This window comes from Misgurnus anguillicaudatus, chromosome 1 (assembly GCF_027580225.2).
Source record: "Misgurnus anguillicaudatus chromosome 1, ASM2758022v2, whole genome shotgun sequence".
Classification (NCBI taxonomy): Eukaryota; Metazoa; Chordata; class Actinopteri; order Cypriniformes; family Cobitidae; genus Misgurnus; species Misgurnus anguillicaudatus.
This window is the reverse complement of record NC_073337.2, coordinates 24,426,105-24,451,332: the sequence shown is the minus strand read 5'-3', so window position 1 is coordinate 24,451,332 and position 25,228 is coordinate 24,426,105. Positions and strand designations below refer to the sequence as shown.

The following is a 25,228-nucleotide window of genomic DNA, read 5'->3' as shown; positions in this document are numbered from 1 at the left end:
TTCCACGCCCGCTGCACCCTCATCATAAGTACACGCATGCGCAGACATCCTCCGGAGCCTCGTTTTATTAACTAAAATGAACTTACCCTGCAACATAACCTGCTCCGGAGTAGGTTATCTTCAGAGAGTCAGTTGCTATGGTTACTTACATAACCCGAAAGTTACCTCCGTTTTTGGAACCGAAAGCAGAGGTTATCCGCTTACTTACTCCTAAACATACCCGGGTAAGTCACATAACCTGCTTTCTGGAATACACCCCTGAGCTAAATTTCAAGTGTTGTTGTTGCAAAGATTCTAAATACGTATATGATATTTCAGATTTTTCTTTTTAATAAATTCAAAGACATTTTTTAAATTCAGTTTTTGCTTTTTTATTATGGGGTACTGAGTATATATAATAAAATAATATTAAAATAAAATATAAAAAATAAAATGATCTGACAAGAGAATGCTCTGCATGTAACATTCTGACAACTAAACTAGCCTATTTTAAATACTATAAAATGTTAAGATTGTAACTAAAAAAATAATGATAGGAGACATTTTTACTGGTAAGGTTTATCTCCAGGCAGTGCTCTTGACCACCTTTATTGTTAGGTTCTTTAGGGCACACCCTGAAGTTAAATATAGGCTGGAATAAGTAAACCAAAAAAGAAATCAAATTTCTAATGTATGTTATGAAAATAAAAGAAATAGTCAAATATATCTTTAGCTCAAAATTTAAATTTAAAAGTGCAGTTTTTACTTCTTTGAAATGATTTGTATAATTATTTTGTCACAAAAACATCAAACTAGATTGAAAAAATGGCAATTGCTCACATGTGAAGTAAATAAAACAGTTTGACAATTTTTTTTCTTATGTGTAGTCACACACTTAGGGGAACGCACCCTGGCGGGCAAGAGAGCCGTTGACCGCAGGGTATAAAGTGAGTGATTTCCTTAGTTTAACCTAAATACTGAATAGGAGTATTCTGGGCTATGCTTACAGAATGTCGTCAGAGACGAAAACACAGAAAAGTTTTGTGAATTGTGTGACATAAACGTGTCTCGGTCCCCAGTGTGGGGAAACAATGGCAGCCATCAATATACACTCGTATTAAAAGCCTTTGGGCCCTATTTTAACGATCTAAGCGCATTGTCTAAAGCGCACAGCGCAACGTGTAAATGGGTGTGTCCGAATCCACTTTTGCTAATTTAACGACGGGAAAAATGGTTTTTGCGCCGAGCGCATGGTCGAAAAGGGTTGGTCCTATTGTAATGGGAGTATTTTGGGCGTAACGTGCAGTAAACCAATGAGAGTCTCTGCTCTCATCCCCTTTAAAAGCAAGTTGCGCTGGCGTTACTGTAGGTCTAATCCCTATTTAGATGACGGACTTTGTAAACTGAAAAACTAAGCGGAGGAAGAAGATCCCCAGTTTAAGATTAATGTTAAATAATTGTGTTGTTTTCACTTGTATTGAAATTGTTATTTTTTTATTAAAACCTTTAAAACCTGTTTTCTTTTAGTCATTGAAGTAAAAAAACAGGCTTGTAATTGCTTTAAATGTATGGCTATCCAATATCATCAAAAATAATTTACAAGTATGTAAGATAAGGTTTGTACTCTAAAAATAATTTATTTGTAACAAACAGGAGATAAAGATTTACAAACGGCTCTCTGCGCGTTTCAGCACTTTGGACAGCGTTTTTTTAGCAAAGAGTTTTTTTTAAGCATTACTTAAAAATGTTTCTCATCTCACCATATCCGCAAGTATAGAGTCATCATATACAATAAATCCGTGAGGTAGCATTTAAAAACACTTTTAAAAACAGATGCATTTGTTTAAAGCAAAGCATTTATTTACTTACCATGCTACAGGTGAAGCAGCTCTTTGCGCCTTCTTGATGTTGTGTGCTTAGGTCTTATTCAAGTAGGATTTATTGGTCCCCATCAGCCCACCAACAGAACTCAATACATCACCAGTACAGACCCACAGAGACCATTATAGTTTCCTTTAAAACCAATACGATAACCATTAAATCCAGTTAATTCTTGATGATGGTTTCTATAGTTTTTATAATATAGGGATCTAACAAGTACTCAAAAGCCACCTGACCTACTTTTATTCTAAAATGTGTCTCAGCATATTACTTAACCACAGGGTAGATTCTTAGCAAGACCATGCATAACATTTCATCCTACAAAGTGCAACATCTGAACCTGTCTGATCTTGACATAAACTCCCACCCAGCATTTAAAAAAGTAGCAGTCACAGTGCATACCTGCTTGTGTAAATATGCAAATGCAAATATCTGAGGAGATTTCCTTTGGATTTACTTATTATAATAACCTATTGAAATGCTTTGCACATTGCTGAAGGACGTTGATAACATTAAGTTGGTTTTGGAAATGCACTTTTTAGTTTGATAATATGCACATATGTGTTACTGTTAGCTTTTATTGATAGCTGTACAGGATTTTAATGCACATGTGCAAATATTGAGCAGTGTTTGGGGATGCATATCTATACACTTTTTAGACTTTAAGGGTTGTTTTGAACTTGTGGAAGTCAATCTTTGGCTTATTTTATATTTACAAAATCACCCTTTACAAGGCGTTCAGTTGAATAATAAATAAAAGATAAATGAGCTTGGACCAGATTGAGCAGCAGGAAGTGATCGCGGTCGAGCTTACACTGTGTGCTTTTCCAGCACTTATGGCAAACAAAGTTGGCTTACGTTGCTATGTAAGTCATGACTTTTATTGTTTTCCCTGTTTGCTGTTTCAAAATGTGCAAAATGGTGTTTCATACATCCACTGATATTTGGAAATATATTAATATTGACGTTAGTTCAACTTTTAATACAATAAGACCAAACATACTCCTGAGTGAATTTTGCAACCTTTGATTTGAACAATTACTGAATACTGGATTTTTTTTATCCAACCACTCTCAATGTGTGAAAACAGGCGAGCACATTTCAAACACCATTAAGGTGCCCCTCAGGGTTGTGTGCTCAGTCCACTACTTTACACACATGACTGTTCTGCCTCCTTCCCCACAAATCATGGCTGATAATGTCAGTCCTTATTATGTCACTGTTGTCAATGTGTGTACCATTCCTCTGCACTTATGAAATTGCACTGCTCTAATGTAATTTCGTTGTTCTAGACAGCCATGACATAAATTATGATTATTATTATTATCATTATCTCTTAACCCCCAAGTAAAGTATGAACAGTGTGAAACATGTAACATATAACCAAGGATTCCATCAACTTGGGATTTAGAATAACCTGTGGTTAACTATTTCAATTAAGAAAATCCTTTTTTGTAATTTCAGATGTGTTTCTATTGTTGTTTTGTTTAATACTGCATTTAATTCAATGATGACTTTTTTACCACAATGCACACAATTTGCTTTATAAATGCTTTTATTGATTTGAGAAGTTTTCATAAAAGTTCAGTTAGATACTGAGTTTTAAGAATAAGATCAGAAAAAAATGTTTAGGCCATCCTAGTACTTTTGAAACAGATAGATTTTTCATGAGCTCACAGGTTTGGCACAAATGTAGCTTAATGTGATTGAACAGGGCACATCATTCCAGCAACGGTTAGCTGTGGGATAAGACGAAAATACAATTATTATTGATAATTACCGGTGTAGTTTGAATTTAAAAAAGCATAAAACAGTAATGAAATATGAAATACAGTGCATTCAGACCCATTTCACTCAGTTTTTGCTATGATATGCATTATCAGCTGTGAGGGTTTTTATAAAGAGGTGTTTGTGTTTCCAAATCATGTTTAATCAGTTTAATTTACTACAGGTGAATAAACAAGGTGTTGAAATATTTCAGCAATAATCAAGAGAAATAGGAGACATCTAGCTCAATTTCAAGTGTTGTTGCAATGGGTCTAAATACTTAATGTAAATGTGACAACTAAATTAGCCTATGTCATACCAAATGTTATAAAATGTTGAGATTGTAAATAAAAACAATAATGATAGGAGACATTCTTACTGGCATAGTTTATCTCCAGGCAGTGCTCTAAACCATCATTATTGTCAGGTGATCCAGAGCACCAGGTGGTAAAGTCAAATTGAGATCCATCAGTCCACAGCCATTGTCCTTCCTAATGAGCAAGGAGAGTCAGTAGAAAGAGTTGACTAATATATTCACACTCCATTAATGATATAATTAAATCATTTATATTTTAACAATAAAACATGAGCTATATAGAAAAATCAGTTTCTATTAAAATCATCAATTTCAGACTAGACAGACAATATCAGCATTTCAGAGCAAAATGATTTACCACTTCACCATCATGGCCACCAATCCAAGAACGTGTATCAGCAGACACATATAGAAGAAAGTTGTTTTCCTCTATATTGTGCACAGATGCAAGATTTGCACCAAAAGATTGACAGTTTTTCTAAAGAGAGAGAGAGAGATTATCTTATTGCAAATATAAAATCTAATCTGTTTTAGCTTGAACAATTTGAATAACTGAATGACAGTACCTCAGCTGTGGCCCAGTCAACTGTATCAGAGAAGAATTTGTAGCATTGCACACCAAAAGGTGTCCATCCATGTGGGCAGTGTTGAGCTATACGGTAAAATCAAACACTAGAAATATTAAGTCACATTATCAGTTTAATGTTTATGTGTATAAGTCTTTTAAATGTTGCTTCTGTTGATATCCTTTTATATAAGTTTTAGAAACACACAATTTTATGGGAATTTAATCTGGAATATTGGTTACAGGGTTTGGTAAATCTTGTAAATGTCTTGGTTACCTGGTGCACTCTCAACAGAAAAGACCAAGAAAAGAAGCATAAGAGCTCTCATGACTGCCATGATGAATCTGAAAATGAATTAACATGAAAAGTAAAACTGCACTCATATGTACACTGCTGAAGTTACAAAAACTCACCTTTTGTCAAATCTTCCCTTTCAGGACTTCAGTGTAGAGTCAATGAGGAGTCATATCTTTTATAATTTACTTCACAGGGAGGGACTCAATAAAAACAAGGTATATTTGAATATAAGAAAAGGTAAATCTAAATATCATGAACATGTACTTGCATGTACTGGATGAAATGTGATAGTTACAAACACTCTAATCTGACACATAAACACTTTCTGCTTGATCGCTTATGCCAGTGGTTCTGAAACCGGGGGCTGCGAGATGATGATTAATTTATCATAAATTCTGTGTAATGAAACCTCAGACAAACAGGGTTACTAACCAACAGCAATACATTGTATACTTAAATAATTTCTGTAGAAATTACAGTATTACTGGGTATTTCCTGGCAACTAGCTGCCAGTAACTTACTGTAGATTTTATTACTGGCAGCAGTTTGTTTAAAGTTAAATGAACATGACACATTTTCAGTCTTTATCTTCTACAGAAAGTCACTGGCAACCAGTTGCATAATTACTAATTAGTTAGGGCTACTGTACATTAACTGCTAAAGTTAGTTAAAAAGTTGTCATGTGAAAATGCAATGTTTGCAAATTCTTTTATTAGATCATTTGTTGAGTAATAAACTTGAGTGGTCAGAGTCTAAACTTGCTTTTATTAACATGATTTAATTATAATACAATACAAAATGATAATATTATATAAACATAATCCTGGCAGAAGAATAAAGCAAGAAATTTTCCACAAAATACAGCCAAAGTGGAGGTCTGGCATTAATCTGTGGATTTTAGTGACTATTAAATATGGAATCGGGTGCTGTGTATAATCGTAAGTGCCCAAATTGTGTAGTTTTTTGATCATATCTTGATTTTTGTTTTGTTAAGAGGCTATTAAAATAATTGAGTCTTTAATCAAATGGAAAATTGACCGGCTTGTGCTGCCTCTCTATGGAGAGCACAATGTAAACTGCAGATTTTTTGCCCGCCAACTCCACTGGTAGGTCACGTGACTGAAAACTATTAATAAAAAGGATTTTCACATTTCTACTATAGCATGGTGTATCTTGGTACTGTCTTCTTATTCTTTGTAACGTTACCTTTATGTTACACAATCTTCAGGCTATGTTTTTAGAAATATAAGCCATTCTTGAGCCCCTACATCCTCAATAGCAGGCACGTGCATACATAGACATCAAAGGGGGCTTGAGCACCTGCCCTTTTTATTCCTGGAGAAAAAGTGCCCTTTTTTCTGGGGTGCTTTTTTATATAATATGATCTTTATTCATATAACAACTGATGTCTGTCTGTTTTTTGTGTTTTTTACTTGTTACTTATTTAATTTAACATGGATTTATTCAGGAATCATTTAAATGAGATTTAAACTCTTATAAAAAGAGAAATAGCGCTATTTGTGGTACACAAACGGTTAACGATGAGTCCCGCCTCCAAAACTCACATCGCTAATATGATTGGCTTTACCTTTCTTAAGCCCGCCTCTCTTCGCTTTATGATTGGTCTTGTCTTTACTCGTGTATGCTGCATTCGCGCTTGTAAGAAGCGTCAAATCTCAGCCTGAATGAGACGCGATGTGCATGATTGCAGGCAGCTATCGGTAAGTGTGTGAGGAAGAAAGCATTCTTATATTAACAGTTTTATGCACAAAATATTGGACACGTTATTACACATAACGATTCAGGGACATTGTTTTCCACGACAATCCCATATTAACCTGAAGAGTTGCAAACTTGCAACAGTATAGTGTATGTAGTTTAAACAGACTGCTCATAAAATAAGAAAGCACAAACAATAAAATAATTGCTAACTACAGTAGTAAGCTTTTTTTGTTTGCGTTTTTTGTAATGGCTGTTAAATAAGTAGGCTATAATGTGTTAAACTGGAGTGATGTAAGTTAGTAGATTGGGGAGAAATCTGATGGTTCAGTATTTTACTTGCCCAGTCTGAATTTTTACTGACATCACCAAAAAGTAAAATATAAAATAGGCCTAATCTATATTTGTTGTTTCTGACATGTGTAACCCTAATAAATATGAAACCTAAGATTAAAGGTGCCAAAGGATGTGTTGCCATAATATGTTAAATTGTTCTTTGACAAAGAAGGCACTTTATTAAGTGCAAAAATTATCCAGAAACGTTTTTACATGTCCATTTACAAGCCTAGAATTTGTTATTTGAATGAAATGGTCTATTTTTGCCCTATTTGAAAGGGTCATGAATAATAATGTTGAGCTCTGCTCTGATTGCTCTGCCCTGAGGCTCATGCCAGAAGCTCACATTAGTAAACAGACCTTATATTTTGAGCCCTTACAGATTTTGATTAACAACTAAGTGCAAACTAATAGAACTTCAGCTAAACGCTAGCATATAGTAATTTATTGGCATGTAGCACTACTCAGCAGTCACAATTTTGTTTTTAGCATTTTAACAAATTTGTAATTAATGTGTAATTTAATGTTTTCAAAACATGCACATTGTGTAATGGTTTCATTTGCTGCTCTATAAACCTAGAACACTAAGGAGACTATGGTTTCTGTGTGAACTGATCAGTGGCGGCGCCAGGGAGGAGCTAGGTGGTGCTGTAGCTCCGGCTATAATATCAATAGCACCCGCCCAGCACCCCCAAGAAATGTCTGTAATTTTTATATTTATATTTTAATGTCATGTTTGAATAGTGTTTTCGTGTTGTTAAAAAAGGGAGTTAAATAATAATTAAAAAATATATATTTAGCTAAAATATCATGACGCCAAAACATGTGATCTTCTTTGGCCAATGGGTGCAGCGCCCGGTGAACTTTTGACCTTAATGCACGGCAGTTTGTTTTTGATAGCGAGTTTAGAAATTTAGACAAGTAAAATACACCAAAATGGATACACCAAAAACTACCCGAGGAACAGTAGTGGACACACTAGGAACAGTGTTATGGCACTTTTGGCTATAAATACGGAGAGATCGAGGACCATTGACTGCGTCAACATCATTGATGATGCTGTTTTGTTGTGAAGACGTCTATGATAAGTGCTTGATTTTCCCCTCTGTTGGCTATTACAAATTGAATTAATTTGGTGTTTAAAGAACACATCTTGGCTCTGCATTGTTACATCAATAGGTTGCATTTACGTGTCATTCTTCCCGGACGCGTCCTATCCAGGATTTCGGTGCGTCTTCCGGAAGTCGTATTTGTTGACTGCATACGCCATTCAGTTAAAAACATAAGATATACAATCGTAGTTTCATTCTTACCTTAAAATGTAACGGCTGCTTTTCTGTAATAATAATAATAATCCTCTATGACGTATGCGGTCGACAAATACGAATGCACCCGAGGTCCTGCACAGGACGCGTCCGGGTCACCCTATGATGCTCCAACAATAGAAACAATATTGCTGATTCATCACTAGTGTTGGTAACTGGCTGTGTGATTTCGTGATCTGAGCATTTTAAGCCGAAGCGTGCAGTGTGTCTGTTGCTGCGTTTGCTGCTCCGTTGTATTCAGGGCTAGACTGTGACAGATCTGTGAAATATTATTTTCAGAGGTTTACATTGGCAGGCTTATGTATGTTGTAACTATTGCCCTTGTGTTGAATACTTTTACATAGTCGTGGAACGAGTATAGGCTAGTTAATGCAGGCGTGTACACGTGTATAAAGGGTGGTCCGATGCAACCTCCTTAATGAAATGCCCCAAAATTTAAAGCACCTTCTCTTAAGTGTTGAGCATCCCCATAGCACCTGCATCAGAAAATCTCTGGAGCCGCCACTGGAACTGATTATTTTGTAGACATCTTTTGAATATGAAACAATTGCGTGAGTTTGAGGAAGATAAAATTAATTAACTTTTTAAATAAATTTTAAGGAAGTCAGAATTGCGTTAATATATATACTTTTTTGTTTAAAAAAAGAAAAAAAAATACATAATTATAAGAAGTGCCCTTTATTTCACTTGAGCCCCTGCCCCTCAAAATGTCTGTGCACGTCCCTGCTCAATAGTCCCACAATAGTCAGTACAGCCCCATAAAGGTGTGTGTGTGTGTGTATATGTATATACTTGTAGAAGATTGCATTATATAAAGAAAGTGTAGCTCCTCCTCATGTTTTTGTTAAGCATGAATATAAAAAAACATATTTATGTTCAAAGACACAGATACATTTGTAAAACTTTGTGTTGCAAATTATGAACAATCCGCTCTTTGTCAAAATGTCTTTATGTTGTGTGCTTGGGTCTTATTCCAGTAAGATTTAATGGTTCCCATCAGCCCACCAACAGAACCCAATACATTACCAGTACAGACCCGCAGAGACCATTATAGCTTCCTTTAAAACCAATACAATAACCATGAAACAGTTAAAGCTTGATGAGTTTTTTTTTATAGTTTTTACATTAGGTATCTAACAAGGACTCAAAAGCAACTTGACCTACTTGTTGTAATTTTAAATGTGTTTAGATATGAACATACACTAAAACATCAAGTATGGGCATGTCTTAACAATATGTGTATTGCTTAACCACAGGTTAGATTCTTAGTAAGGCCATGCATAACATTTCATCTTACAAAGTGTAGGATTTTAATACATATGTGCAAATGTTGAACAGTGTTTGGGGATGCATATCAACACTTTTAGACTGTAAGGTTTTTTTGTACTTGTGGAAGTCAATCTTTGGCCTGTGGGTCTGTTGTGAACAGAGACGATGCTTAATTAAAGGGGGGGGGGGTACTCTGCGTTCGGACCCATTTCCGAGCTCAGAGCCCTCTCCCCGGACAGCACGCCAAATACGTTTACTAATTTAATCTATCCAACTTATTTGTAAGTGTGAACTCGTGAATTGTAAATTGTGAGAAAATTGCATTTCTTAACAGTGACACCTGTCAATGACGTTAATATCCACATTACCCTTTCTTACTGCCTTTACTGACATTAAAACCAAGACAACACTGTCGCAGACAAATGCGGAAGTAACATTAGTGTCTGTTGGGTTACTCGCTTGTTTATGGACCCCGATTACTCTTTATCTTAACTGCCGCTGGTTGTGTTGGCAAACACAGCTCCCAAGCATAAGCGTAGGCGAACTGGCCAACCAAACGACCCAAGAAGAGTTTGGGAAAAGAAGAGAGAAAGATCGAGGATCAATATCGGTGTCGCTTTATCTAGATGGAGAGAGCTTCGCGACAAACTTCAACTAGACAGAGAGGCCAATCTTGTTTGTGTTTTACTCGACAGGTGTGGAATCTTATGCTATTATATTAATCACAACATTATCGCATTTTTCTGTCTATAAGCCGCGTTTTTTCATAACTTGGCTGGTGCTGCGTCTTATAGTCAGGTGCACCTTGTAAGTCAGTATGAAATAATTTTGACATTTATGAGGCAAGAGACAACATTACCGTATACAGCCGCGAGAGTCTGCTATATGCTTCTTCTGTATTTATGTAATTCAATAGATACAGTAATGTGGAATGACGAGTATGCGAACTTCACACTAGTTGGCTTGTCCAGTTAATTTAGCCTATTCTACCTTCCAGTTAAGTTCTGTATGCTATGGTTTATCATTAAAATAACTGATAAAATAACTGATAATATTAGTTTAACATACACATATCTGTTCAGCCTGCTGTTCTGTCTGCTATGTTTAGTTGAATCTTCGGCTTGGATTTTGTGAAATAATTTTCTAAATAAATGTGACGTATTGTCCATTGTGACTTGAAGTTCATAAAGGTGTTAATTGTATTAATCAGTTATTTATCAGCATTGTGAGCTATCTTGGAGTAACTATATGTAAACTAACAATACATTCAACATGTGGTTATAAAGGGATTTATCATTACATGGAAGAATCATTTTGTTTAAGGCTGCAGGAATCTCCAGATGGCAGATCCGTTTATGTTTCCTTATCACTTGATATGCCCTCTAAAAAGTAAATAAAACATTAGACAAATTACTTTATGATTTTATTTGGAAAAAAGAAATCACATTATTCCGTTGTGGATCCACCCCGGATTTTATTGCTATAGGGGGCCTAGAGGTATTGATTTATGATACACTAAACAATATATTTAAAATTAATTGGATAGCACAATACTTCTGTATCTGGGAATAGAAAAATATTAATAAATGGTTAAGAACTGAAACTAAAACCAGCATTTGAGATTTACTGGCTTGATTAATGGCTTAAGTGAAATTATTCATTTTTCTTATATTTTTTTTACAAAAACCTTTGCAATTATTTTGTAAAAAATGTACAATTTTTAGACTGAGACCTTGTTTCTTCAACAACATTTTCAACAGCAGGTGACGCCATATTTAGGTGCTTCGAGCACTTGGCAACAATGAATAATTTTTTTAAGCATTTGGTTCAATTGATTCAAAGCTTTGTTTCTCTCATTACTACAGCTACTAGTGATGGGTTGTTCGCGAACGAGCCGGCTCTAAGAGCTGATTCTTTGTAGCGAACGAGCAGAGCTGAATCTTCAGACGCAGGCAGGGGTGGGACCTTAAGAGCCGGCTCTTCTAAGGGAGCCAAGCCAGAAGAGCCGAATCTATGAAAAGAGCCGGACTGCCATCACTAAAATGTAGAGCCGGAGCTTGAGCCGAAAGAGACGAATCTATGGAAAGAGCCGGACTGCCCATCACTAACAGCTACTAGACTTGACATGGGGAAGGTTACAAAACAAATCAGATCAAGACAACAAACACAAGGGCAATAAATAGGAGAGCAAATCAAAAGGGCAACAGGTGAAGGGCATGAAACAATAACAAGATAATTAAAGAGGAGACAAGGGGGCTGGGTCAGGAGAGGAGACAGGAGAACAAATGGCACAACAAACAATGGCCATGTGCTTCCACACAAAACCTGTGGGACTGCCATGATCCTGTCACAATAAATTGGAAAACTATAACAACGGAGACAGGATCATCACACCTACACATTACAAAATATGAAGAAAGCAAGTTTGCATGTTTATTTAAGCATGGTCTCTGTTCACAACAGTCCCACAGGCCAACGATTGACTTTCACAAGTTTGAAACAACCCTTACAGTCCAAAGTGTATATATACCCTACTGAAAAATCCAGCTAAGACCAGCAGAAGCTGGTGAGCTGGTTTTAGCTGGTCCCCAGCTTGGTTTTAGCTGGTTTTGCTGGTGTAGGAAGCTGGTTTTGCTGGTGTAGCAAGCTGGTCTAGCTGTGTTTTGGTCACATTTTAAGCTGGTCTAGCTGGACTTAGCTGGTCATGCTGGAATACCAGCTGGCCCACCAGCATGACCAGCTTTGTCAGGCTGGGAGGACCAGCATAAACCACCTCAAACCAGCTAAAACCAGCTACCAGCTTATGCTGGTTTTAGCTGGATTTTTCAGTAGGGTATGCATCCCCAAACACTGCTCAACATTTGCACAGGTGCATTACAATCATGTACAGCTATCAATAAAAGCTAACAGTAACACATATGTGTGTACAATAACTCATAAAGGGTTTGGTGCCTTTCTCTTCAGTACTTGCAAAAACCAACCTAATTTTATCAACCTGTAGTCCTGCAGCAAATACAAAGCATTACAATAGATTATCATAATAGTGAGTATACACAAGAAATCTCCTCTGGTATTCTTAGCAGGTGATGGTTATCAATAAAACAACCTGATCTGACACATGAACACTTTTTGATCGCTTATGCACATTTTTTTAGTATATTTTAGACATTACTTTATGTATATGTGTTTTACACATTTTGATTGTATAACTGTATAATTTAATTTTATTATTTTATTCTTATTTTACATTGCATTTATTGCAAATATTACTAATATACCAATACACTGTTTACCTAGATATTGTCTTTACTAAAAATAATGAAGTAAACTTCACTTAATATTTTATGTTTTGTAGGTCTACCTATGCTTAGAATTTTAGTTCATTAAAACTTTTAAGCACACAAAATTCATTAAACTAAAACATTTAAGTAAACCGAACTTAAAACGATCAGTACATGTTGTGACAGGGGCACCCCTGAAAGGGGGGATATAGAGCGAATTTCTCTCAAATTGCCTTTATTTTTGCAAAGCGTTTTCTGTTTGTTTGCGAAATTGAGTTTTCCTTTTGCAAAGCAGATTGAGTTTGTTTGTATAATTATGGCACAAAATTCCCTATTTACAAACGGTGCTAAATAGCACAAAAAGTGGTTCGCTGGCTTGTTATCATCGGGGAACCATTTTAAGTGCCATATAGCACCTATGTAGCATCTGTGTAGCACTTGTGTAGAACCATATGTGGTGCTATAGTGGTGCTATATCACCCCTGTATGGTTTTCATAGTTGCTATATAGATGCTATAAAGCACTAAAAATGATTCCTCTATGATTATGAGCTTTAAGTTCATTTAGCACCAATTTTTTTAGAGTGTACAGACCCACAGAGTCTGCCATTATAACCATTAAATCTTGATGACGGTTAACATAGCTTTTGCACAGCGAGGATCTAACAACGACTTTCAAAAGCAGCTCAACCTACTTGTAGTCTTAAATGTGTTTAGATATGAACATACACTAAACATCACCATATGGGCATGTCTCAATGTGTATTGCTTAATCATATAGATTCTTAGCATACTAAGACCATGCATAACATTTTATCCTACAAAGTGCAACATCTGAACCTATTCGATCCTGACATGTGTCCGAAAAACCATCTATGGGCCTACTCTTTCTTCTGCAGATTGACCTGTGTTTCTGTAGCTTAGTGGTTGAGCATTGGGTTAGCAGCGCACAATGTTGTAGGTTTGATCCCAGGAAACACACATACCAAAAGTATTTTTGTATACACTGTAAGTTATATTTCCTAATTAAACTAAGGCTAGTCCTGGCTAAGCTCTCTCCAGGAAACCACCCCGTAAAGTTTAACTATTGTGCTCTTTCATGGATTGGTTTTAAAACATGAACTTCAGTTGTTTGCCTTTTAAGGAAGATGATCTTTACTTAATATTTCAATGATTTTTAACATAAAAAGAAAACTGTATAATTTTGACAGTGCAATCTTTGTGGTTATCGTGGTATAAGCGAAATAAATGATTCTGATCCTTTGAATTATTTGAAAATAATGCACACCTGTGGTGTAAAGTTATATATATAGACTTATTGGAAATACGTCTAAAGTGAAAAAAGTTAAATGAAATGAATCATGTTACAGCATTCGTTCTCAACACACTGTCCTTATAATTTCTCTGCTGACTGCCCTGCACCAGTTTTGTGTCACAGGTCGGGGCGGACCACAGATTGTAACAAGCCACAGCCCTTCCTAGTTTCCACCTCGAGGAGGTCCCAAAGCCACCCCAATGACCAGACACACAAGGAATGAATAATATTAAAATGAACTTTATTAAATATTTAAAAATGATGCGGGGAAGGGGAAAAGGGGCAATTAAAACAACGACTTCTTTGCGCCTCCAGGCGGAGTTTCCACGGGACAGGGAGACGGGCTCCTTCGGTTTGGCCCCTTGAACCCGTGGCGCGCTCCTCTTCTCCTGGAGGCAAATCACAAGAAAAGGCATTTAGTGTGCTGTGCACCAATCTTACCCTGTGCCGGGGGTGCCCCAATGGCTGATGTCGACGAGGTGACTAATCTTCTGCTCTTTCCTTTTCTCACCCTCAGGCTCTTGGTGGAGGGTCTAATGGATGCTACCCCGCCGGTGGAGGTGAGTATTACGCAAGCAGAGGCATTTTCCTTCCTTCCTCCAGTTCGTACTGCAAACAGAGGTGATTAGTTCACAAGACCGGGCTTTTACTTCTTTCCTCAGGGTAGTGCTGTAAGCAGAGGTAAGTATTACAAGACTGGGACTTTACTCCTTTTCTCAGGTTCGTGCTGTAAGCAGAGGTAAGTATCACAAGACTGGGACTTTACTCCTTTTCTCAGGTTCGTGCTGTAAGCAGAGGTAAGTATTTCAAGACTGGGACTTTACTCCTTTTCTCAGGTTCGTGCTGTAAGCAGAGGTAAGTATTTCAAGACTGGGACTTTACTCCTTTTCTCAGGTTCGTGCTGTAAGCAGAGGTAAGTATTACAAGTAGGGATGTCCCGATCCGATCACGTGATCGGAAATCGTCCCCGATCACGTGGTTTCAGACTCGATCGGAATCTGACGTTACCTCCCGATCAGGTCTCGGATACATATGCAGGGTTTAAAATCCATTAAGGTCTCGCTCTGTTCCGCGCCAGTGTACGCGCTGCGCTGGTGCGTGTGAACTGATGAGAAGAGAATAGGCTTGTTCGACTTCATGCAGCGCCGCAACAACCGGCAGCCGGATGACGTCTAAGTTCCGTGAGAGCGATTTAAAAGCAAACTCCTCCGTATGATTTCGTGGATCACTCTCGCGGTAGTTTGACGTCACCCGGCTGTCGATTGTTGCGGCGCCGCATGAAGTCGAACAAGCCTATTCACGTGCTTTCGAATTAATTCATAGGCTTCACACTCGTGCGTGCAAGGAACCCACGACAAAACCGGGTTTTTACCGCTCATTTAAACGACGCGTTGATCGTTTTTGTCACCATGTGCTCAGACGCAGCTCCGCGTCTCACTCAGAACCTCAAGAACGCGCATTCGCGCAGGATACTGTAGAGATGAGCGATAGAGAGAGAGGTAAGAATGGTGCCCACGTCGAGAAAACTTAATAGAAGTCTAGAAACAAAGTATTAAAGTATGTCTAGTCATGTCACTCATCTCATTACAATATGTTAACTAGATAACTGGATACAACTGATTGTATAGTTTAATAAAATAATGTATTTTGATTATACAGATTAATTACGACCAAACTATAGGTATTTTCAGTGTTGGGGAAAGTTACTTTTAAAAGTAATGCATTACAATATTAAGTTACTCCCAAAAAAAGTAACTAATTGCATTACTTGGTTACTTTTCATGGAAAGTAATGCTTACGTTACTTTTAGTTACTTTTGCGTTACTTTTTCTTGGCTAAAGCTTGATCTCTTTCAGGCCTTGCAGGTGTTTTTATGACTGAAAAGTTCTGCATTCAGAAATTGCATATTTCATCACAAAAATGTTTAGCTCTGGCCTGCCATCTCAGTTTCTGACTCAAACTGTTCCCACACAGGCAAAGAGAGTGCATACGTTTAGTTTAATTCAGTACATATTTTTTAATCAAATTAATTAAACCAAAAAAGTAACTTGAGTTACTTTTTTGAAAAAGTAACTCAAATATTAATGTGTACTTTTAAAAAGTAATGCGGTACTTTACTCGTTACTTCAGAAAAGTAATATTATTACGTAACTCAAGTTACTTGTAATGCGTTACCCCCAACACTGGGTATTTTATAACTAACTGCTGACCAGCTTAGAGAATCTCTATGGCTAATTTATAAGATATATTGCTGAATCAGTATGTTGTTTTTCTTGTTAATTGAGTCTGGGTAGCCTATCTTATGCCTAGAATTAGTCAAGGAGGTTGATTCTTATAACTTCCTTCAAAGTTTGATCAATTGTTCATAATGACATGTGCAACAAATGCATATAGGGTGTCAGACTCATAGATTTGCATAATTTAAAGTTCAGGTTTTAAAGTTTGGGTCAACATGTGGCACAGCTTTAAAACTGAAACTTATAAAATCCTATCAGAGGTCCAAAATGTCATTGAAACACAACAGTGGCTTTGCTGTCATCAGGATTAAACATGTTACCCCTTGAACCCTCCCTCCCAACAGAGCATCCCCACAAAACAAATCCCAATTTAACCCCTGTACATATACTATACATATTCTCATTATTTTTTAACACATCTGTAGTTATGCGCTGGCACAGCGTTAGACTCTTTTGACTCCACACAGAAACAGCAATGCGTGCGGCATGACGTAAGGAACATCCTGGTTCTGTTTTTTTCGCTCTTATTTATTCTTTTTTTATGTATTATAGAAGTATCGGATAGGGACTCTGTATCGGCAGATACTCAAAATCAAATGACTCGGACTCCGACTCGAAGGCAAAAGAACCTGATCGGGACATCCCTAATAACAAGACTGGGACTTTACTCCTTTTCTCAGGTTTGTGGTGTAAGCAGAGGTAAGTATTACAAGGCTGGGACTTTACTTCCTTCCTAATGCTCCTCAACACAAGACCTTTCCACATGAGCTTTACTCTGGGGCAGCGGACTTAACAAGATGGAGGTTTAACACAATGTGCTTCGACTTACGGCCTTCAGGAGGGCAGGAGGGGGGAAGACGTCAAGTATGGATGTGTAGAGCCGAACGCTTCCCTTGTTCTTCTTCCACTCACAGTACTGGAGACACGGAACAGGGGCGAACCTTTGAAGAGGCTCCACACAAGGACAGTTATTTCATGCAGACGTCAGCCCAACGACCCTTTGTCAAAGCACAATTCATAAAATAGTTCACCCACTCCGGTAAACAGATGCTTCACCACTGCCCGTCCGTTCGTCCAGGAAAGGTTCGTCGCTTTACCCTCAGGAGATCCTAATTTGCAAATTTCTTCAACCCACACTCCACCGACCTCAACGGCTGGAATCTCCTCACGACTCCTCTGGCCTCGAAGTGGCTTCTGTCAACATGAGCACAGCACGACACTGCAAGCTTTTATGTGTACACACACAAATGAAGACAAAGACTCACCCACGGCACTACACACACACTAAGTGAACTACGGATTGAGCCAGAACTCGACCCGGGCCCGCCGTGCGGTTGGTTTGGTGGTTTTCTTGGTGGAGTGGAAGAAGTGAATGGAGATGGACACAGGACCCCCTGTAGTTATTACTGATGCTCCTCGGCTCACCCACGTTTCACTCCTCAGTGGGGCCGCTACGCTTCGTGATAAACTCACAACACAGAAGCAGGTAATACACTTTGAATTCACAATACGTATTCAGACTTCAATGCCACTCACGTGCGTTTTATACTTTCAGTGTTGCTCCCCGGTAGGGTTGCCACCTGTCCCGGTTTTACCAGGATTGTCCTTCTTTTAATAACCTGTCCCGGGAAATTTATCAACTCTCCCGGGACACTGAATGTCCCGGTTTTCGAAAAGCTATGTTAATATGAAATTTAGCGCGCGCACGGCAGAGAGGGAGACCTTGCGTCTGTGTGTGTGTTTTCCTCATTTAGCGCATGTAAGACAGAGAGCAACCTGATTGGCCTGTTTCAGGACATCAACCAATCAATTGTCAGTGTGGGCGGGCTTTTATCTCTTCTCCCGAACCAAACTAATCAGTGTATCTAGAAACAGTAGCGCCATGGCAGAGGGAGAGTGCCCCAAAAGCGAAAATATAAGACACATTTTACACCAGACATGAAAGTGTATCCCTGTCTTAAGAGTTAAAATCTTGCATGGTGTAGAGTTTGTAACAGTGACTTCAGCTTTTCCCATGGCGGGTTAAATGATTGTAAAATACATATTGAGGTGAGTTTAACAAGTTTAATTTCATGTAAGTTTAATAATGCATATTTGCTAGTTGCTATTTAGACCTGTTTAAAGTTGCAATGGAATATAAATAAAAACAGTTAACATAAATAGTATAAGCAGCTTTAATAAATTGTAAACCTGATTTACATATTTTAACATAATGAACAAATAATTGGGTAACACTTTACAATAAGGTTCATTAGTTAACACATGAACTAATAATAAACTGCACTTATAGCATAAAGCAATTTTTTATCTTTGTTAATGTTAATAATACATTTATTTAAATCTTGTTAACATTAGTTAATGCACTGTGAACTAACATGAATAAACCATGAACAGCTGTATTTTTATTTACTAACGTTATCAAAGATGAACAAATACAGTAACAAATGTACTGCTCACGGTTAGTTCATGTTAGTTAATACATTAACTAATGTTAACAAATAAGAATTGAAAAAAAGGAGAATTGTAAAGTGTTGCCAATAATTGCATAGGCCTATAGAAATATTATGCTGGGGGGGGCTTGTGAGCAAACCAATTGGCCGGGTCATCGATATGTCCAGGTTTTTTATTAGACATGGGTGGCAACCCTACTCCCCGGCTCGCCCACGCTTCTCTCTCCAGTGGGGCCGCAACGCTACGTGGTAAACTCACAGCACAAGATCAGGTAATACACATCAAGACAGCAACTGTCTTCAGCTTACTCGACCCAGTACTCGCTTTAGCGATGCTTCTTCACCCAGTTAATCCAACTCCGATTCCTCTGTTTACCCGATTCGCCAGGCCTCCGTGGCAACAACAACACAGCAACACAACGTAGCAACACAACACCCCGTTTGTATTTCCAAAGTTTCTTTTATACTTCTTCCTTCCTCCTCTTCAGCCAATCGCTAACCGCTGTGTTAATTTGACGCACCTGTGTCCATAGACATTATATACGTAGACACCTCATGACGTGCTGGAACGCACCAAGCGCCGGCGCCATATTGGATGGGACTCCGAGTCCTCACTGTACGCTAGCATCAGAGTCAATGGGAGTTAACGGAAAGAAAGCCATACTATGGCCGTATTTTGTGCAGCTTACGGTTGCAATAACCGGCGCAGTCTTGATTCCAGATCACATGGGGTTACATTTCACAAGTAAGATTGAAGAATCATTTTGGTTATTTTACGTTATTATTTATAATATTATGTCAATGTTCAGCAGGAACTGGTACTCTCTCTCATGATCTCTCGCTGTTTTTTCTTCACATTAGAAGGTTTCCCAGTGATACAGGCATGAGAAAGCAATGGGAAGTTGCTATAAAACGGGAGGGTTTTGTTGTGACAGAGTCGTCAAAGCTCATAGAAGAACAAGAGGGGAAACTCTGATTCGTTTTTGGAAACAGCCACTAGATGGCGCTTCAGTAGCGCGACCGCCATAGGAATGAAAATTGTCACAGCCAATTCATTCTCAATTCATTCATATTACAATTTATTTAATACCTTATTACATAAAATACCCAAATACGTAAAAATTACATAAACATTTTGTACTAAAGTATATTTTACTTAAGTAAAAGTAAAAAAGTAGATGTTTAATGTACTTAAATATTAAATATAAACCAAAAAATTGAAATTATGAAATGTAGTGGAGTAAAAATTATGATAATATGCTTTGGAATATAAGTTTTCCAAAATAAACACTGATAAAATACAGATACTTGAAAATGTACTTTTATGTAGAAAGTAAAACACTTAAGTAGTGTCTGCCTCTGTCAATATGCCATACTTAAAGAGCATAATACAAAGTATTTTAGGATGAAAGCAGTATTTTTCAATGTGTGGCATCGTCCTAGCCTAGAAATCTAGACGCACCCTAGCGGCCGCAAAATATATTTGCTGCCAGGGTTTAGTCTAGGCACTCACAATACACTTAACAGCTCCAAAAACCAAAATTTGGTCAGGCCAATCACATCGTGTGTAGCATCTGTGGGGCGGGCTTAACATGATGACGACAGAGCTGCCTGCGACGGTTCCTACTTGAAAACAAAGAATGACTGCTGCTGCTGGCGAACAGCTTTTTTTTGAAGCGGCTTTGGCCGCGACTCTGGAGGACTTAGACTTATGTTTTTCTTTGAGAGAAGAGCAAATAACCCTACTGAAGTCCTTTTTAAGCAAGAAAGATGTGTTTGGAGTTTTGCCGACTGGTTACGGTAAAAGTTTGATATACACTGTAAAATGTAATAGCTGAGCTTACTAAAAAGATTAAGTAAACTTAACTTATTTATTTAAGTTTGTTAACCTTACTTAGTTTAACTAAGTAATCCCAACTTTTTTCTATGCAAACTCAAGTCAACTTGATTAAACTTAAAAGATTAATTTAGCTCAACTTAAAATTTCAAGTATTTTCAAAAAGGATGACTGCACAGTAGGTGGCAGTAATGCTCCCAAGGAGTAAGTGGTGGCTTAACTGAGTGGTTAACTGAAGAAGACGACAACAGCACATGGTCGGATGAGAGCATGAGGAGGTAAGTTTGTGCTTATATATCATTTTTATTTTTTAATTGCTACATTTTTATCGCAATATTACAATCACAGTTTGTAAACAGTAATATTTTGTTGGTAATAATAAAACTGATGCATGCTATTTGATCACAATTAGCAATCCAACAACTGCTAATCATGTATGTTTAAAGATAAACATTTTCGTTCAACAGACATTAGTAACTAATATGCAGAGGTAGATTGAGTACAAATTTAATTATATAAAAAGTTAGTTAAAGTTAGGCCTTATAGTGATAACTGCTTGAGTAAAAGTAAAAGTATGCAATGGAAAAACTGCTTAAGTAGTGAGTTTATAATTCGTGTTGGTGTGGTTTATAATAATAAACTACATGAAAATGCTTAGAACTGCTTATAAAAGGTAAAATAGCACATTTAAAGTAGGTGCTTTCAAAATTGTTACTCAAATCAATGTAATGCAGTAAGCATGTTTCTACCCACCTCTGGAGAAAAAACATTAATAATTTCATACCTTAAAATGCCAAGTTATGTTAAATAAGAGATGTGCTGTATAAAAAGTTTTAAGTTTATAGAGTGAATGCTAAAAATGTTGTTTTTACAATTGCTTTTTAGTATCTATCAATCAATATACTATGTTAATTGTATATTATTATTATTATTTAGCAGGAGCTTGTTTCTTTGAAGAGAGTGCATGGAAAAGTCATGGAAAGTCAGGTAATTAACACACATTTTATTTAGGGCATGTCAAAACTTTTTAAATCTTGATATGTTGTTTCTTTTGTTATCCTTCTTTCATATAGTAACGTTGCTGTGGAGTACAGCCAAGTCGCAAGCAAAAATCTCAAGCAAGAATTGTTCTCATCCCTTGCTAAACATTGTTTTTGAAGATTTTGAATGAGAGAAAAGTTTAAAAGCTCTCTTGAGTATCTAATAAGTATTTTTGTTTGTTTGTTTTAAATAGTTTAAGTCCATTTGCTAACTTTTAAGTAATCTGTTCTCACTGTTGATCTCAATGTTTTATGTATTATTTGTCAGAACATCACTGATGTCACTGCTCGGTGGACGGTAGTCTCCGTGGTCTTGCTATCCTTCTTGCGGAAGACACTACAGACTTCCTGAAAACAAACATGGTTAGTATTCTTCTCGTTTAATCAATATGAGATGTCCTAATTTGTGTGTTAGCATTTAATTAGCATTATTAAAGAAATTATTTGTAAATAGAAGATAATTAAAGGCACCAAGGCACATCCTTTTGTCCCACAATTCTATGCGTGAGCATGCTCAGGATTGGTTGAACCTGGTTGAGTTCGATAAAATAAAATGGTGGGCAAGAAAGCAACTGAGCACACATTTAGTGTAAATAAAGTAATATTTTCACTTTTGGTTGCATTTCTAGCGAGAAATTTGTATTGTAGTTTTGAACTCTTTCCCCGCCATTGAGTTATTCCGTCAATTAAGAGAATCAATAACTTCTGATAAATGCTGTGAATAAATTAAAACATAATTTATTTGCCAGGTAAAGGTTTTATGCCAATTACATAACCAATTCAAATTCATTATAAAGAAAGCAAAACATGAAATATTCAAAGATCAGTTTGAGATGTATACCTGACAGTAGCGAAATACATCAACATGACACTATGGGTTTTGGTTTATCGCATTATGAGTGAACAAAGCTTAATACAGGCGTTAACAGTGTGTAAACCGTTTTGAGCTGTCCACTTTCGACTACATTCAGATGTATTCAAAACAGATTAGAACCGCTTAAACACGCTGTAACCCGTATGCTGGAAATAAATTTTGACAGGTACAGTTTAATAATACACTAAATTAAATCAAATGTCTTTTAATAACATATGATGTTATAGTTACAAATGATTAAACCAAATAGTGTGTTTGTGACATTTGAACGTCTTGTCTTAAAACTGAAAATAAACAGGTTTTCCTGTATTTGTTAAAAATAAGCTTATAAAATAGTTAAAATAAATATTTAATGTTGCTTACCTTATGAGTAAAATAGCCACATAACAAGTGGGATAATGCACAGACAGCAGGTTGTTATCATGAAATAAGCCCCTTCAGTTTGATACAAGACCCTCTGCTTGACACAGAGTCCTAATCACACTGTTGGGGATTACTTCCGGAAAAACAACCCGCTGACTATACAATATACCTTACCTATAGAAGAGTTTTCTAACAAGATATTATTAATTAAAAATGTTCCAAGGATGTTTTTGCACCACCAGGAAAGAAGTTTCTGCTGAAAGGTCCAAATTATTATTGGCAATTCAAACTGAAGCACTGTTACAAATTTAAGTGTCACTTCAAAAACTAGTAACATCACCTTGAACAGTTTAAATTTTTAAATGACACATCCACTTTGCATTTGTATTATGAGAATGTATATTAATATTGCGTTTCTATCTTATTAGGACTGTGATGGTGACCCACCTCAACTATCAATAGGAATTCTCAGTCTGGTGCCGGAGGACAGACACATTTCTCCACATGGTTTACAGCAATTATTTGGTAGGGTGTCACAGCCATGGATGGACTTGAGAAAGTATCACATGCCATGTGTTTAGTTTTTGGACTGATCGTTGTTTTAAATATGGAGTACCTCTTCACAGCTTATTTTGAGTTGATTCACAGGGTTTTTCTTTCCCTGGGGCACAAATCACTAAAGTCAAAACTGCCATCACTACAAAACATACTAATGTGAAGTAGTGTGTTTTGTGTGAAACAAGTCCGTGTTACTGTAGATCTGTTGCATTTTGGGGTTTTTATTTTTCGTCATCCTGGATACAAGTTCCAGAAAAACTCAACTTTAATTGCTGCAAAACTTTGATGTTTTAGTTAAGATGTATTTTGCGTGTTTCTGATGGCAGAGGTCTGTTGATGCAATTTGTGATTTTTTTATCAGTCACATGACAACCTGCATACAACACCAACACTGCAGTCACTAAAAAAAAACTAGTATTGAATTTGTTTGTCAAGGTGTTTTCATTGTGTTTGTAATAACAGAAACAAGACTGTCTTAGGTCTATTGTTGCATTTTGGGTATCCAGATTGATGGGTGACTGAACACAAACCCCTTTCGTGTGTGTGTGTGTGTGTGTGTGTGTGTGTGTGTGTAAATGTTTTACTTTGTACACTGTTAACATGTTTAAAATAAATGTTTTAACCTCATTTTGTTGCTTTTTGGCTTTACTCATTTTTGTTAGTTCAGCTTACTTACAAATGTAAGGCAATCAGTTTCCTTATATTTACAAGTAAAGTGAACAATAAAAAGAAGTTATCTCAACTAATGATTTTAAGTAAAGAGTACTTAACTTTACTTGATTAATAAGTTTAGTCTACTTGTTCTGTTAAGTTTTGACAACTTAAAATCAATACTCTACCTTACTTGTTGAATAAGTTTAGGCTACAAATAATATAAAGTTTTGCCAACTTAAAAGCAACACACTAACTTACTTAAAATTATGAGGCAATCAGTTTCCTCACTTTTTTAAGTAAACTCAACTTATTACATTTTACAGTGTACCAATTAGCTCCACTGGGGAAACGCAGGGGACTCATACGTCACCTTCTTCGTTGCTCTGATTGGTCATAGCGCTATCCTATTGCATGCAGAGGCATTTTGAGGGACAACCTTATATCCCGCCCCTTGCATTGAGCCGTTTGTGTGAAGAGTTGCCAGACCTTACATCTTGATGTAGGTCTGGCTAACCAGGCTAGCATCGTCCTGTATCATAACTAAATCTCTGCCGTTTATAACAACTTAAACCATGTGAAAATCCGGTAAAAATTAGGGGAGTTATGATTATTCCTCATTAGAAATGAATGCAAGGGAGCGCACTGGAGACCCATCGAAGATGGCGGCCGCCCGATACGTCAGCTCCAATAGGCAGCTCAGTCTACGAGGTGTCTACGCATATAATGTCTATGCCTGTGTCTCATCAGGCTGGATTTGCGCTTGGAAAAACTACAGGAAGATCCGATGTTTCGGGTAAGTCGTCCGGGCGGAAACCATCTTCGGGCGGAACTAACCTTCCCAACTTTAGTTCCGCCCATGCAAAAGTCACACTGTGACATTTGCATTTCCTACAGTGTCTCTGAATGTGTCTTTGTAATGTGTTAAGATCCAAGTTCACTACCAGTAAATGACCTAACCATGTGCAGCACTGCTTGTTTGTAATGCCCTTAACTGTGAGCAGTTTCATATACAGTACATATACGTACAGTATATAGTAATTAGTGTACTTTGGAGGCAGAATGACTTGACTCATGATATTATTATGATCTCAAACTTCACACGTGCATCTTGTGACATCTCATAACATGAGAGGGAGGCATTTAATCCATCATAATTTTTGTTTTA

At 37.0% G+C, this 25,228-nt stretch overlaps 1 protein-coding gene across 1 annotated transcript in view; it reads right to left on the bottom strand.

The window, feature by feature from the left end:
• LOC129431666 (galactose-specific lectin nattectin-like) overlaps positions 1-4,853 on the bottom strand; it is a 47,552-nt gene extending 42,699 nt beyond the window's left edge. The window contains exon 1 of the mRNA XM_073869386.1: positions 4,786-4,853. Coding sequence (XP_073725487.1) covers positions 4,786-4,846 — 61 coding nt within the window. The 5' untranslated portion in view covers positions 4,847-4,853. The remainder of the gene's footprint in view (positions 1-4,785) is intronic.
• Positions 4,854-25,228: the final 20,375 nt, after the last annotated feature.